General features: G+C 34.7%; 2 protein-coding genes across 7 annotated transcripts; both read left to right on the forward strand.

Annotated features, from left to right (window-relative positions):
* Nucleotides 1-5901: 5901 nt before the first annotated feature.
* On the forward strand, nt 5902-12238 carry LOC136210502 (CDP-diacylglycerol--inositol 3-phosphatidyltransferase 1-like). 5 transcript variants are annotated; one of them, XM_066001768.1, is made up of 13 exons: nt 5902-6015; nt 6109-6202; nt 7185-7303; nt 8106-8195; nt 8310-8394; nt 8499-8548; nt 10639-10678; nt 10816-10860; nt 10936-11001; nt 11077-11191; nt 11263-11319; nt 11410-11508; nt 11756-12238. In XM_066001768.1, exons 4-13 carry the CDS (start codon nt 8129-8131, stop codon nt 11807-11809), a joined length of 678 nt encoding a protein of 225 aa, XP_065857840.1. In that variant the 5' UTR covers nt 5902-6015; nt 6109-6202; nt 7185-7303; nt 8106-8128; the 3' UTR covers nt 11810-12238. The 5 variants fall into 5 exon arrangements, with proteins under 5 accessions (XP_065857840.1, XP_065857842.1, XP_065857844.1 ...); XM_066001770.1 differs by having other exon boundaries at nt 7188-7303; XM_066001772.1 differs by lacking the exon at nt 6109-6202 and having other exon boundaries at nt 5925-6015.
* A 1182-nt stretch (nt 12239-13420) lies between these two features.
* Nucleotides 13421-16493, forward strand: LOC136210503 (acetylornithine aminotransferase, mitochondrial). Of its 2 annotated transcripts, none has more exons than XM_066001773.1 (4): nt 13421-13574; nt 13694-14138; nt 15287-15721; nt 15817-16493. In XM_066001773.1, exons 2-4 carry the CDS (start codon nt 13698-13700, stop codon nt 16354-16356), a joined length of 1416 nt encoding a protein of 471 aa, XP_065857845.1. In that variant the 5' UTR covers nt 13421-13574; nt 13694-13697; the 3' UTR covers nt 16357-16493. The 2 variants fall into 2 exon arrangements, with proteins under 2 accessions (XP_065857845.1, XP_065857846.1); XM_066001774.1 differs by having other exon boundaries at nt 13470-13574; nt 13656-14138.
* Nucleotides 16494-17001: the final 508 nt, after the last annotated feature.

A 17001-nucleotide genomic window follows, 5' to 3' on the forward strand; every position in this document is an offset into this window, starting at 1 on the left:
GCTATTGCAAAAATGTCTGCTCTTTATTTTCTTGAGATGTTACTAATTATGATTTCTTAACATGTTATTAAGATGTTACTAATTATGATTTCTTTTAAATTGCAGGCATATTATCACTTATAACAGATGATGATATGATTGAGCTACGAGACTCACAACATAATGAGCCAAGTCTATTAATAAAAAAACCATGAGATCCTTCTAAAGGCTTGAGACCCAAGGCGGGAGATGTGAGGTCCCTAGATTGGGATGATCGAAGATGTGTTATTGGCCTATGTGCGAATGAGTTAGGGGCTCATATAGGTAATATTAATCGGACAAGGGTTAATCGGACAAGGGTCTCCATATTGTATGAAGCTTGGAATGATGTCCCCCAAGGCATAAAGGATACCTTATGGGAAGATGTTCGGTTAACTGATTTTTCTTATCTCAAATGTTTTTCCTTAAAAAGTAGCATTCAAATTGAATTTAATTATGTTCTCTTATTTTCTTCGGAGAGAGTTTAACGTAGAAGAAAATGCTTATATGAAGAGAACAACCTTACGAAAATGCAACGAGGCATGGAGGAAGTTCAAATGTCATTTGAATAAAAATTTCATCACTAATGAATCTGAAAAAATGGCGTATGAGGTGCGTGATTATATATTTGAAGAGGGTTGGGGTGAATTTGTAAGGATAAGAACATCGAAAAAAGCTAAGGTATAATATCATAAAAATCTATATTGTATTATGTTTATTCTTATCTTCATTGTATTGATTAGTTTTCTCTATTCTTCAATTGGAAAACAAGTGAGAAAGCAATGAGAGTCATCTTCATAATAAGCATCCTCATTATAAGGATCACATGCTCAAAACGAACCCATTTGACAAAAGCTAAAGGTTGTATTTATCCTCTTCTATGGTGAGTTCGAATTCTCATGGGATGATTTCTAGTCTACCGGATAGGGCTACTTCTTGGATTCTTGCACGATCAGAAAAATATAAGGAAGGAAATCTTTATAACGGAAAATTCAAAACTCGATTGCAAGTAAATTAAATATGTTTTTTGATGTTGACATTCTTGAAATATTGACGCTTTTCAAATTTTTCACATTTGAAAACATTGTAGTCGGTGGAGGAGATAAATGAGGTGCGTTATCTAATGGCAGAATATATTGTAAGTAAAATCCATTAGTAGTATACATGTTTTTAAAGAAGGGAAAATTACAAAATTGGATCAAATGGGAGACCCATTTACATATTTAACCCATTTACTCAACCTACTACATATCTAGACTATGTTTGTATGACTTTTCCAAAATACCCTTAATATATATATATAACATTTAGAAAAAATTTAGCCTTTTGTCTTTCTCCCTCTCGTCTGACTTCGCAGATTTCGCAATATGCGAAGTCTGCGAAGATAATATTTGGGTTAGTAGATGATTTTAATTCGCATATTGCGAAGTCTGTGAAGTCTAGACGTGTTTTGCACATTTACAAAGTGGTATATAACAAAAAAGGCATAATAACAAGGGATTCTAACATTAAAATCATAACATTATCAAAAATTTACAACAAGATTACCACAATAAACTCATAACAAATCATTTTAAGGTCAATGTGACCAATCTGGATGGAAATTTCTCCTTGTATTGGAAGTCCAGACCTTTTAGGAGTGATGTTTCATAGGTTCCACAACAAGATTGCCACAATAAACTCATAACAAATCATTTCAAAGTAAATATGACCAATCTTGATAGGAATTTCTCCCTATATCAGAAGGAAAGTCATCTCCTCTGCATCCCAGTACACCGCCTTCCTAAAAGGGATGTTATGTATTCAACCACTTTTAGAAAAATTTAATCGTGTTATGTAGAAAAAGGACGATTTGGCTTCGCGAAAAGAGGATTCACGAAGTATGCGAATATAAATGTGCAAGGAAGATGATGATTTTACTTTGTGAAATGATGATTTCGCCAAGTCTGCGAGGAGAACGTGATGATTTGACTTCTCGAAAATGGATTACGCGAAGTCTACGAGGGAAAAATCATGAACTTTTCTCTTCACAGACTTCACGTAATCCGTTTTTGCAAAGTCAAATCGTCATATTTCAGGCTCTTTCTCTTCACAGACTTCACGAAATCATCGTTACGCGAAGTGATTTTCTAGAAAAAAACGCAGAGAAAACAGTAGATACTTACATTTTTCCGCCTTTCAATATTAAAATCGTCAATAACCATATGACAAACTAGAAAAAATGATGAAAATAACGTAGAATAACCATTTCTTCGATCCGCACAAGAAGAAAAAAACCAAGAGACGAGCAGAAACAAGAAGATGAAGAACCATGGCTTCGTTTTCTAGGAATAGGAAGATGAAGAATCAAGAGATGAAGAGATGAAAAAGAGAAAGACATTATGATGTAGAGAAATGGTGCAAATTTCGCGAAATATAAAGAAAGAGAGGAAGATCAAAGGTCTGGGAATCATCTGGGGAAGAGAAACCGTTCGCGTAGGAAGAGAAAGGGGAAGGGGGAAGATGAAAGGTTAAAGGTATTTTGAGAAAGTCACACAAACATAGTCTAGATATGTAGTAGGTTGAGTAAATGAGTTAAATATGTATATGAGTCTCCAATTTGACCCAGTTTTATAATTTTCCCTTTAAAGAATTAATGGTAACATTAGTAATTCAAAATTCCATTTGTAAATGTAGTGTGTTGTGATAAATTGGAGAAAAATACTACTACGTCTCAATATTGAGGGATTTCCCTCATTATGAATATGTTGATATTAGAAGCTTATTTTTACGCAAGAGGATATCTGTTTTACATGGTATATTTTGTCAGAATTTTGATAGATTATTCGACGAAACCTCTAACACGTGATTTCTAAAATTTATATTGTAATTTAATTTCTGTAATTTTTTAATTCAAAATAAATATTTAAATTATAGGAAAAAAATAATTTCTGTAATTAAAAAAATTCCAATTGCGACGCATGTTCAGATTATGCGTCGTAACCAATAAGGTCAATTGTGACGCGCGTTGTAAGCGTGCGTCACAATTGACAAGGTAATTGTGACGTTGAGCAACTACGACATGGACTTTAGTGATGTATTTGATCATCCGTAATGACATTAATGCGTCACTAATACTCATTTTTCCATCGTGCTATTTATGAATTTTGTTTATTTTTGATATTTTAATTTAGGGTAAATTTCAAATAAAATCCTTGTGGTTTCATTAATTTTCAGATAAAGGACTGTGATTTACTTTTTATCAAAACAAGGATTGATGTTTCACACTTTTAATAAAACAATGACCTTTTGGATTAATGCTATTAAAATTATTTTTAACGACCTATCTTTAAAGTTGTTCAATGTCATATTTGCTATGGAACTACATTTTCGATTTTTGAAAATCATCTTTTTTGGAACTTTCTCTCTCTAAACGTTAACTTTCTCTCTCTTTACCATCATCTAAATAATCTCAAAATAAAAAAGTTGAAGAATTAAAGTTGCTTAGAATATTAATAGTTCTTAAAAAATATCATTTTTGAAGTCGTCAAGGGTGATTTTAATAGTATCAATCGAAATAGTCCTTATTTTGCTAAAGTTGAAAACCTCAATCATTTCTTTGAAAAAAAAATAAACCACAATCCTTTATCTGAAAACCAGTGAAACCACAAGAGTTTTATTTGAAATTTACCCTTTAATTTAATTGTCTCACTACTTCTTTTAATGATATAGTTTAAAACTTTAAGAACATTGTTTCATAACTTTGGGTAAATATATTACTTGTGAACATTATATTTTATTTGTCTGAGTTTTTTCAATGATATTATTATTGAAATGTTGATGTTTACACATTTTTAAAGATATATGTTATAAATATACGTATTTTTCTATATTAAATAATTTATATTATTATTTTTAGTATGATACATATTTTAATTGAATTTATATAACAATTTATTGATTAACAAATAAAACATATAAAAAATACAAACCCAATTAATCCCGATTAATCCTTGAGGACCATATCCGTCCGACTAACGCCTAATATTTTTTATAACCTGAGCAACAGAAAATATTATTTATCGTGGGATGGTTGGAGGGCGTCTTCTTCCATTGCTATTACAATATGTTTTTTTTTTATTGGAAGAAAACTCAAGTTTAGGTTTAAAGTTCTGAGTTGTCCATTAATCCCTCTCCGTTCGGCTTCTACAGCTCATTGGTTGCCTCTTGAAGATGACTTTGTCAAATGTAATGTGGATGCTTCAATTTTTCAAGACAAACGAAAGTGTAGTTATGGAGCGGTTGTCCAAAATAGTAATGGTTCTTTCTTTGGACTCCACAACTCGTTCTATAATGGGGCTATGGCTCCCAAATGGCTGAAACTATTGCTATTCGTAACAATCTCTTTTAATTGTTTTCTATTAAATACAGTAATGTCCCAATTGAAGGAGGTGCTAAATATGTAATGGAGTGCATTTTATCTTCCAAGCTTGATGTTTCTGATTTTGGCAACGTGATTCATACCAGATTATTGCAAGGTTTATGTTTCAAGGTTAATGAACGGAGCGGTTTATACTATTGTAATTGAAAACTTTTTTTTGTGCTAATTCTTTTATTTCATTTGTTATTCTTATTTAATTAGAAAGTATTTTATATAATGACTCTTCTATCTAACAAAATTTTCTTTCTTAAAAAATTATAATTTTTTTTTTATTTCAAACCATAAAAAATACGGCTTTACTAATTAAGACTAACTTGAATGATTAAAGGTTTTAAGTCGCTTAAGTTAAATCTCGAATTCGAATCCTAAAGGATTCATTTAAGTCCGACGATTCTCAAACCGAACAATAAGATAAACTATAAAAAAAATGCATATATTTGTTTGAAACAACTTTAAATGCATATAAAATGTCTGGGTAAATTACATACGTAGTATACAACTTTTATTGTATTTCACATTTTGGTGTACAACTTTCAATTTTATACATAAAAGTGTACAGCCTTAATTGCTGATGTGACGCTAGGGATGCAAGTGGGGCGAGGATTCACCATCCCCGTCGGTGACCCGCCCTGACGGGGACAGAGAATCACTGATAAGAATTCCCATGGGACGGGGATGAGATAATTTTATCCCCCGTGATAGGGATGGGGCGGGGATGGGGAATGGTATCCCTGCCCCGTGGGGATCCCCGAACCCGCCCCGTTAATCCCCGATGAAGAATCCCCGACGGATCCCCAACTATTCCCCATTATAAATTATAGTTTAAATATTATAACATTTAACTTAACTTATTTTCAAATAAAAAATCAAATGTGATAAATAAAATATTAGCCAAGGACTAAATGAATATTTTTCCTAATCTAAACTAAACTAAAGACATAATATCTCTGTCATTCTTTCGAACAAAACCTAGAATTAGAAAAGAGAAGAGAAAAGAAATACATACTGATTTAAAATATATATATATATAAATGGCGATTCCCTGCAGGGGCGATGATGTGGAATAAGAAAACGTGTTTTTAATGGTGATGGGGATTCATGCGGGGACGAGGATTCCCTGCGGGACGGGGATGAGATACAAATTTGTCCCCGTCTAACTCGCGGGGACGGGGATTGGGAATCCTCGACTAGTCGGGACGGGGATGGGAAATGCGAACCGTTCCGCCCGCCCTATTTGCATCCCTATATGACACATAGATCAGTCATAATTACCGATCCTACATTTTAGTAGGAGGTCACCAAAATTATATATTTTTATATGAAAAATTGAAATAAAACAAAAGTTGTAAGTATAAAATTTACCCTAAAATGTCAAATTTAAAAAATGAATCAACAAAATCAAGGCACATTATTTTACTTTTAACAATTGCATGTTCAGTTGGTATAAAAAATACCACACGGATTAGTGCTCCTTTTAATATATTTTTTTACCCAACAATCCGCTGAGCACCACCGGGTCCACCATTCCGACGTCCGTTGGTCCACCGCAGTACTTCAAAATCCTTCCTATTTGGCAGGTTTGATTTCTCTTGCGTTAACTTTCTAATTCTCTACTCCGGCGTTAACTTTTCTTCATTTCTCTTCTGCCGGCGTTATGCCTGACCGGTCAGATTACCACGGTCCCGGAGCGACCACTACGCTTCGATTAAAGATCACTTTTCTCACGTTACTGCCTGGGGAGGAGAGCAGCTTGATTGACATTTGGTCAGGAACTTTATCAGCTCCCTTTCCCTGTAATTAATAAATGACTATTTTCTTCGGCGAGTTGGAATATATGGTTTGAAATTAAAGCTTGTATGATGACTTCTCGATTGTCGATTTGGGTTATTACATTGATTTATGAATGCTGTATACATTACCAAAAAAAATGAATGCTGTATTTGAATCAAATAGAAAGTAGATTAGCTGTTTGTGAAAAATATAAAGAGGGAATCAACTTTCTTTTATGTGAAATCAGTTGTTGCTATTCAATAATTTATGAGGGATGTACGGTTCATATGAGAGCAGCATGTTGAATGTGATGCCTTCTTCACTGATAATAGATTTTACATGAAATCTGGGTGATTTCGTATGTCCTGTGAGATGAGATATTATCATATGAGATATGATCACATGAATTCACTATTTGATTACTATGATTATTATTATGCTATTTATGAAAAGAGTAAACGAGGCTTTTTTTTTGTTTGTGTAATCTATTCGGATATAGCAAAAAGGGACTATAGATAGAGATAGAGTTCTTATTAGAAAGGTTTTTTGTTTTTAATATCATTTTTTATCAAGAAAGATCAAAGTAGGCTTCATTTCTATGCATAGCCATACCATGTCAATATATGAAAGTGACAAAAAGGGGGTAGAAATAAGCATTCTGATGGTTATATTGATATCCATTATAGTCAATTTGGAATTTCTTTTCTCTTTCTATGTACTTATGTATAATAGGAGCTTCTTACTATTAATCATTGTGATATTGTGTGGGAAAAAATTTGATTATATTAATAAAAAAGAATGATGTTATTTTAACAGTGCGTTTGGTGACAATTTCTGGACTCTATAAAGTTCTACTAATCATCTAAGATATTGCTTGTGCTGCTGTAATACTTTGACCTCTGGTTATATGGCAATTCTATAATTGTGGCCTGCAACATGCTGTTCACCTATGTTCTACTGTAATTGTTACCTGCAGCAGGGCAATGGACAAATCATGTTGAATATTTCACTTGTAGTTCTTACGAGATCTCCAGAATACGATCCAAATATCTATCACCAAACTGTTACAGCCGACTACAACAAATGCAATCCAAGGTAATCAGTTAGAACGAAGCTCAATAACTGAGAGAAATTTGATCTCCATGTTTTAGTGTTTTATTTACAGATATATTTATATGTCTCAATATATATATAAATGCTCCAAGTTTTGCTAGCTATGGCTTCTAATTCTTGAACAAGGAACATAAGGCAATTATTCGAAACAGTAGCTTTAATTTCTTCTAATGGGTAAGTTACCTTTGTTTTTTAAGAAAATGACCTGCTTGGTATTGTTTGTGCAATTGAATTTTTAGATAAAGATCACTGAGTAGGAGAATTATTAATGTATTTGTATAAAATTAAAAAGAAAACTTACACAGTTGCAGACGGCATATGCAGAGCTAACTAGTCAAGAGTATTCTTATAAGCCATCTTTGCTTAATGGAAAAGTACTGTTGAAAGAAAAAGGATTCAAAAGGAATTGATTGCACAGCGGACACAGATTTTTTTTTTTTTTTTTTTTTTTTCTTCCTTCATTGTCTTCTCTTTACCTGCTTGTTCAGGTTTTCTTCATCCATAATTCTTATGTATCTTATATTTTTCCAATTTGGGTTGCCTTCATGGCCATATACTGGTTTCCAGGTTAGACCTTGGATATTGAACTTAAAGAAGTGATTCAATTAATAATGGTAGCTGAAGAAGAGTACCGATTTATTTCAACTTTTAATTGAAATGATTAATCTGATTTGGTGAATAAAGGATTGTTCCTTTCAAGATTTCTTGTATTTACAAAATACTAATCTTAATGGTTTTTCTTACCCCCCTATCCTTGTTCTTGCTTTCCTTATTCTACTTGCAGTTCTAATCTTCATAGAAGCGTCAATGGCTAAAAATTCAAGAGCAAGACCCAGCAAATTAGCTGTCTATCTTTACATACCCAATTTAGTTGGTTTGTTTTTCCATTTTTACTCTATCAGTATTTAAGTTTTAATTTCCTAAATAGCAATTCATATTTGATACTGTGGTGTTGGATATCTCGGTAATGGATGCTATGCAAATGCAGGATATGCAAGGATTCTCATGAACTGCGTTGCTTTTCCCATATGCTTTTCCAACAAAAACATTTTTGGTATTCTCTATTTCATAAGGTAAAAATTAACCTTCAGCAGAGTTCCTCTCCCAATTTCACCTTTATATCTTTCCCGGTGTAGAAATTGGAAACTGATATGATTGCTGTGTTTCTGATTTTTAGCTTTGTCTGTGATGGCCTTGATGGTTGGTGTGCCCGCAAATTCAATCAAGGTATGAACTATGAACACTCCTGATTTTTCTTTTTGAATTTTTAATAAGCTTTGACAGAAGAAGTTGGGATTATTTTTAAAACCCCTAATGTTTACATTAAAAATATTCCTACAGTTTCAGAAAGATGCCCTTTTAAGCCCTTTGTTGTGGTAGTAGCACAATACTTTAGTCAGTTTTAAACAATAGTCGCAAACTTCCTTTAGCTTCCTTTTAACATTTAACTTCCTTTAGCTTTGTAATTTTTAATTTTAGTATTATGATATACTAAAGTCTCATCTTTGTAAGTTTCACAGTTGATAGCTTTGCCAACTATCGGGGAATCAAATTAATGAGTCACACTATGAAACTTTGGGAGCGAGTGATTGAACAAAGGCTAAGGAGGACGGTGAAGATCTCGGAAAACCAGTTTGGCTTTATGCCGGGAAGATCAACTATGGAAGCCATCCATCTAATGAGACAATTAATGGAGCACTATCGAAATAAGAAGAAAGACTTGCATATGGTTTTCATTGACTTGGAGAAAGCATATGATAAGGTACCAAGGGAAGTACTTTGGTGGGCCTTGATAAGGAAAGGCATTTCGCGGAAATATATTGACATCATAAAGGACATGTATGAGGGAGTATGCACGAGTGTACGTACTAGTGTTGGGAAAACTGAAGAGTTTCCTATTACGATTGGAGTGCATCAAGGTTCCGCACCCATTTCTTTTTGCCATCGTTATGGATGAACTAACAAGTTCACTTCAAGATGGTATACCATGGTGCATGCTGTTTGCAGATGATATTGTGTTGGTTGATGAGACGAAAGAAGGAGTGGAGATGAAGTTGGAACTATGGAGGCAAACTCTAGAATCTAGAGGCTTTAAGTTGAGTCGAAGTAAGACAGAATATTTGGAGTGTAAGTTTAGCGGCCGTAGGAGTAGGGAGGCAGGGACAATCACCCTAGATGGGAGAGTTGTTCAGGCCTCGGATTGCTTCCGGTATTTAGGATCTATTATCCAAACGGATGGAGAAGTAGATGGAGATGTTGCCCATAGGATTAAAGCTGGTTGGTCGAAGTGGAAGAGTGCTACGGGTTTCCTTTGTGATCCCGGCATGCCTAATAGATTGAAGGGAAAATTCTACCGGAAGGCAATTAGACCAGCATTGTTATATGGTACGGAGTGTTGGGCAGTGAAACACTGCCACATCCATAAGATGTCGGTGGCGGAGATGCGTATGTTGAGATGGATGTGTGGTCACACGAGAAAGGACCGGGTGCGTAATGAAATAATTAGGACAAAAGTAGGGGTTACATCTATTGAGAATAAAATGAGAGAAAACCGACTAAGGTGGTTTGGCCATGTGAGACGTAGAGCGCTTGATGCGCCGGTTAGGAGAACCGAAGAGTGGCAAAGGGATGTAGTGGTGAGGGGTAGGGGAAGACCTAAGCAAACTTGGAGGAGGGTGATCGAGAGTGATATGAGTTTATTGGGAATTGAGGAAAATATGGTAGTGGATAGGACGGAGTGGAGGGAGCGAATCTGTGTCGCTGACACGACTTGATTTTCACGGTTTTATATGATGGTTCATGTTAGCCGACCCCGAATCATTTCGGGACTAAGGCTTTGTTGTTGTTGTTGTTGTTGTTGTTCGTGAACAAGGCGTCATTGTGCTACTACTTAGGAATTAATGCAGCTGGGCTGGCAAGATGATATTTTTTTTTTGGAGTCAAGTGCAACGATAAACAAAATATTATGTAACTCATTTGTTTTGTTTTGCAACACTCACTCCTTAATGTTTAGACTTACGTTGATGCTATATTGACTTGCATTTTTGTTGGACAGTGTGATTGTAGTTGTATTTATAGCTAATTTTGCAGTCAGTATGAGCATATTAGAATTTCACTCTGTATTACTAGAGTATATGTATGTATATATATATATATATATATATATAATCCTAATTACATCACTCGAGAGAAGCCTCCTTCTGTTAAGATACTATAGTAGAACAAAAAACTGTTACTTCATGTCTACTAGATGTTTTTACTTTTAGCAAAATAAATACCCAAGGTTGGATGTCTCATAGTTCTATGCCCTTGCTCAGCATCAACTTTTGGAGCTGTTTTGGACATGGTAACTGATAGGTAAAATTTTCTGTTAAAAGTTGCTCTTATAATGATTATATAGTGCTTTCTTTATATTTTCTTTCTTCTTCCTTCTTAATCTCTGTCTTATTTGCTTTTGCTTGTCTGGTTGACTTAATTAACATGTTTTACTCCAGGATTAGCACAGCTTGTCTACTTGTAATACTTTCTCAAGCTTACAGGTAATGCTTTTTTCATGTAATTCAATTGCATAATTGCAAGAAATTTTATTGATATTTATTTTCTTCCTTTTCTAGACCTGGCTTGGTTTTTCTGTCATTGCTTGCCTTAGATATTGCTAGCCACTGGTTCCAGATGTATAGGTAATTTAATTCCCCTTTCTAGAACATGTGAATAGCCTATTGTTTTGGTCATTGGACTAAATACTTCGATCGCAGCACATTCTTGTTAGGCAAAGCTAGCCATAAAGATGTTAAAGACAGCACTAATTGGCTTTTCAAGGCTTACTATGGAAACCGAATGTTCATGGCTTACTGCTGTTCCGCATGTGAGGTAATCATGACTTTGGTGTGTCTATTTACTCGGAAAAACTTTCTACATAATCGCCATTGTTCTGTTTACAGGTTCTTTATATAATCTTGTTTCTAGTTGCAAAGAAACAGAATGACTCTTTGATGGCTGTAAGTTCTTTTGCTTGAAAGTTTGACATTTCTTTTTTTGCCTTTGATGGTTATGTTATTATTTAACTGCTAATCCTTTTTCAATTTCAGGTATTAATAGCATCTTTAAAGGAGTGCTCACTTACCTCTTTCATACTGTACTTAAGTCTGTTCGGATGGGCAATCAAGCAAACTGTAAATGTTATACAGGTAGCAACTATTACCTTTTATTATTTTGTGAAAACTTCGACCAACTAAATTATTCTGACAGATAGCATTTCGTTAAATTTTTTAAATTCTTCGAAATTCCTGGCAGCAACGAAAACTTGTCATGATTGGGAATTTGATTCTCATGTTATGTTACATATATACTGGCAAAGACATTGTGTTTTACCAATATTAACTTGCCAAAGTTCGTTCCTTTTTTTTTTTTGTTGTCGCTGTTGTACGATTTCAGATGAAGACAGCAGCAGATGTATGTGTGCTGCATGACATCAACAAAAGAGCATAATCTGTTTCTTCAGTTGTAACGTTCTGCATTCAGCATTGTGATTGACAGTCAAAGTTTTGGCCTACGAGTTGATTGTTTAAACCGGCAACTAAAAACAAGAAGATGAAGCAATGGAAAAATGCTCAATGTTTGAACTTTCTCTTGTGGGTGTATATTTAATTTATATAGCTGTAATAGCAAGTTTTGATTTTCTTGATTTTATTTGTTTTACATTTCCTGCTACGAATTGTTCAGCATTTTTAGGTTTTATCTTGAAGTGATAAAGGTAGATGCAGCAACTATTGTTCTCAGAAGTCCTAACTACTTAAAAATATATCAAGCTTAGAGTATCTTTGATGTAAAAGGTTTTAAAAAAAACACTTCTTGGGGCTTGGCTATCTATGTCGAGATCACACCATATGGAAAATATTTAATTCTCTAGTAATTTAAAGTTGAATACATCACGATCCTTCTCGATTTGAAGGCATCTTGTTAGTTCCAAGAATTTATTTTCAATAACCTATTAGTTTTTAAACTTGTTAAAAATGATCTATTGAGTCTCTAAAGTTGTTATGATATCTATTAGTATCTTGAATTTGCTTAAACTGATATGTATTTTAATTTGTTCAAATTTACTTTTGTATCACGTGGACTTAGAAGGAAAATGAGATATTTAAACAAGTTTATGAGGCTAATGAGACATTTTTAAAATTTAGGAAGCTAATAAGATAATCCAGGTAAATACCGGAGATCTTAATATATAACTTAAAATTTTATCAATGAATCTATTGGAATGATTGGGGATTGGATCCAGAAAAAAGAACTTAATACATTGGGAGTTCTTGAATTTTGATTAAGACACCATTTGGCTCCATAAACTTATAAAGTGTCTTGTTAGCTTTCTGAATTTACTTAAAATAACATGATTAACGTTTTAAATTCACGTGGCCAAATAAAGATTTGGACAAATTGAAATACTACTTCAAGCAAGTTTACAAATTGCAATATACATACCTTTAAGCAAGGGTCAATAGATCACTAACATGACATTTTACCAACCAATCATTTTAAACAAGTTTAGAAAGCCAACAAGGTATCTAGTAAATTAAATATCAAATATTTTAAATTTTATACTCACTCCGTCCCATTATATAAGCCATTCTAGAATTGTTTACGCAAATTAAAAAATACAATTAATATAAAGTCAAATAAATTTACATCTATTAACCCTAAAAAAAAATCGTTCTCATGTTATATTTTTTTTAAGAAGAAAAAACACATGGATATATTAAAAACCAAGATAAAAATTCAATATTTAGACCGCAAAATCAAATTAAAAATTCTTCAAAAACTATAACGGTTTATATTTTGAAAAATTTCACTTTTTAAAATAACTTAACGGTGAATGATCACAATTCATTTGATCATTAGGGACCATGTGAACACTACTAGAAGTTATATGATAGATGATTTGATTTGACCTTGTGATTTATAACTTCAATTCACTAAAGTTATTATTATAATAAACTATCAAAAAGAAATTTTGTATGTAAAAGTTTGAAGTTTCTACCTTTTCATCTGAGCATGAGCTGAAGGAGTATAAAGTGTTGGATACTGTATGGGCCCATTTAAAGGCCCAAGCCCAGTATAACTTCTTCCTTTTTCTCTCTACGACAGCCAGCAAACAAGAAACAAACAGAGCCGAACCGCCTCCTTACTGAAGCAAAAGGCTGCTACTTTTTCAGTCAGCCGAACAATAGATTGTTCGAGGAATACAGTACTTCAGGTAACAACCTGAATCTTGCTGTTTCGTTTCTTCTTCCGCTTCCACTTTCATCTACTGATACTTCTCATTTTCCAATTTTAGTGCTGAAAATCTACTGCCATTTGCAATTTGAATTGCAGAAAAATGGGGTTTTCCTCGACACACCTTAGCTCCAACTCTACGATCTCCCAGTCGCTTGATCTCCGAAGTTTATTCAATCGAGAGAGAGGAACATGGCAACAGGTAAGCTTCAATGGCCGGAGACCAATAGCCCTCTCGTGTCTTACTGTGGATGTGAAAGAGCCGGAAAAAAGTGTTGGGGTAATCGGAGCGGTGAAAGGGAGCAAGGAAGTGATGGAGGCGGAGGCGAAGGTTATGGTAGGGACTTATGCTAGGGCACCGTTGGTTTTGGCTAGTGGCAAAGGTTGTAAATTGTTTGATGTTGAAGGGCGAGAGTATTTGGATATGACTTCTGGGATTGCTGTGAATGCATTAGGTCATTCTGATCCTGATTGGGTCAAAGCTGTGGTTGAGCAAGCTAATGTCTTGACCCATGTCAGTAATGTGTATTATTCCATTCCTCAGGTTCGGATAATTTCCTTGATTCTTATTTTTTTGCTCTTCATTTTCAAATTGAGTTGGTGTTTATGCTTGCTTGTTAATCAGAAAAGTTTATGAATTGGATAATGATTATATATTGGTTTTGGAGAGGGGTGTAAAGAGTTTGTAGCAAATTAGAATGCGATGAAGTAATTTCATGTGAATATCTAACTTCTGAAGAAACAAATTTTACTGTGTTAAATACTGGATTAGTCGTTAAACTAACAAGTTCAGTTAATTGCCTTGCTATCTGCAGTTTAATTGATTTGGGAAAATCTTAGGCTTCTTGAGATAAGTTTGAAGTAGCTAGCTTTGTTTGGTAGATTGGAAGGAAGAGAAAGGATGGAAGTGGAAAATGTATCTAGACATATATGTCTGGATACATAGCTCTCTATCTTGCACGGAAATGGAAATGGATACCGGTAAACGTTATTTCTAAGAAAAAATTAGCTAGGAACGGTAATGGAAACGAAAGAAACGGAAACGGACACGAAACGTGGAAAAGCTATTGAAGAAGAGTTCCTGTGCAACATAGGTAACTCTCTAACAAACATAGCCTGATTGGCTTATGGCTAGCATAGCTTGATTGTCAGTCATTCGGAAGGCTATTTGTAATTTTAGTGTAGAAAATAGCAGGAATATGATGCATGGTTAGGGAGCAATGGCGTTGATTTTGTACTTATGTATAGGGGTGGCAATTCGTGTAAGTCAGCCATGTTCATGTCATGTTAAATACCATCAACCCTTACCCAACCCAAAAAAAATCGCGTTATAATTGTGTCAATCTAATCGGGTTAGTGTTTGTCTTGTTTGTATAATTTTACTAAGGATGACATGTAATGGTATGCGAGGTTTGAGTCATGTTTGCGAGTTACAATTTCTAATTTTATTACTTTTTTTTAATGTGACTTGTAAAAAACATGATTATGTTAGCAGGTCAACCCTAATCCAACAAAAAATTGGCATCTCAACCTAGAAATGTCTCATTAGTTGTTTAATAGAACATGTACCCACTATATTCGTGTTGGATTCGTGTCGTGTATACTATTGCACCTCTACTTATGTGTATGGATTTATCTGAATTCGCAATGTGAAGCCTTTTCTCTTAAGGATTATTTCTGCTGTTGCTGCAGGTTGAGCTCGCTAAGAGTCTAGTAGATTATTCTTTTGCTGATCGCGTGTTTTTCACAAACTCTGGAACAGAAGCAAATGAAGCAGCAATCAAATTTGCGAGGAAATTTCAGAGACACTCGAACCCTAATTCTACCGAGCCAGCCACAGAATTCATATCATTCTCTAACTGCTTTCACGGGAGGACCATGGGTGCACTTGCCCTGACAAGCAAAGAACAGTATAGATCACCTTTCGAACCTCTCATGCCCGGGGTAACATTTTTAGAGTATGGCAATATAAATGCAGCAAAACAAGCAATCAAACGCGGGAAAACTGCTGCTGTTTTCGTTGAGCCCATTCAAGGTGAAGGGGGCATCCACAGTGCTACAAAGGAGTTCTTACAATCTCTGCGGGCTGCTTGTGATGATGCTGGCGCTCTCCTGGTCTTTGATGAGGTAATCCAGAGACTCAATATCAAATTAAAAGCAATGTTTATATAAAACAGACAGAACGAATGATTTTGTGTTCGCATGTTTGCATTATCTGGTAGGTGCAATGCGGTTTAGGCAGAACAGGATTCCTCTGGGCGCATGAAGCATACGGTGTCTTCCCTGATATAATGACGCTTGCCAAACCCCTTGCGGGAGGCCTACCCATTGGAGCTGTACTGGTGACGGAACGAGTTGCATCAGCCATAAATTACGGTGACCATGGCAGTACTTTTGCTGGTGGAGCTCTTATCTGCAATGCAGCCCTTACTGTTCTAGAGAAAATAGCGAAACCCGATTTCTTATCCAGTGTATCCAAGAAAGGGCAGTACTTCAAAGAAATTTTAAAGCAGAAGCTAGCTGGAAACTCGCATGTGAAAGAAATTCGAGGATTAGGTCTGATTATTGGAATCGAGTTGGATGTATCGGCCTCACCCCTTGTAGCCGCCTGTCGAAAGTCCGGCCTTCTCGTATTAACTGCTGGAAAGGGAAATGTTGTGAGGCTTGTGCCTCCATTGATAGTAACAGAGGAGGAACTTGGTTGTGCAGCTGAGATTCTGCAACATTCATTGCCCGCACTCGATGCGAGTAGTTCAAACTAGGAGGGGAAGAAAAATTTGACCTTCCAGCAGCAGAATAGAGGTATTTTGCTGTGTTGTATCTTTTATATAATCAGAATGCTTGAAAATGTGGTTATGGTTGTGATTATAATCCAGCTATTTTGAGTAATTGTAGGTTAGCGAGGATTAAAAGAAAGAAATTATGCATATCATATTAAAAATATAAATATCCTTGATTAAACATGGAGATCATTGAGATGAAGTGAAAGTGTTCTAAACATCAGCCCGGGCTGGGCGGAGATTTTTAGAACAACGTCCCGATTTTCTCAAGTTGATTTTTGGCCACCTAGACGATTCCAGATGGCTCTAGACGCCCGTTTAATTTTATATCAATTTTTTCAATTTTAATTAAAATATTAAATAACCCAAAACTAAAAAAAACCTAAAACTATTAAATATTATTTTGTTGATACATGTTTTAGTGTGACAAATATATAAATGATGTATTAAGCCTATTATTTTTAGAGTGGACTAATAGTCTCTTAGACATGTTCTAACCTCGTTAACTTGCTTATTTGGAACAAATAACTTCTCAAATGTATTTGGTAGCGCGTGATTGGAACTATTACAACTAATCACGACGTTTTGTAGTTTTTGGATAACTTGGGTGGCTAGAGATGTATTAGG

Source organism: Euphorbia lathyris, chromosome 1 (assembly GCF_963576675.1).
Source record: "Euphorbia lathyris chromosome 1, ddEupLath1.1, whole genome shotgun sequence".
Classification (NCBI taxonomy): domain Eukaryota; kingdom Viridiplantae; phylum Streptophyta; class Magnoliopsida; order Malpighiales; family Euphorbiaceae; genus Euphorbia; species Euphorbia lathyris.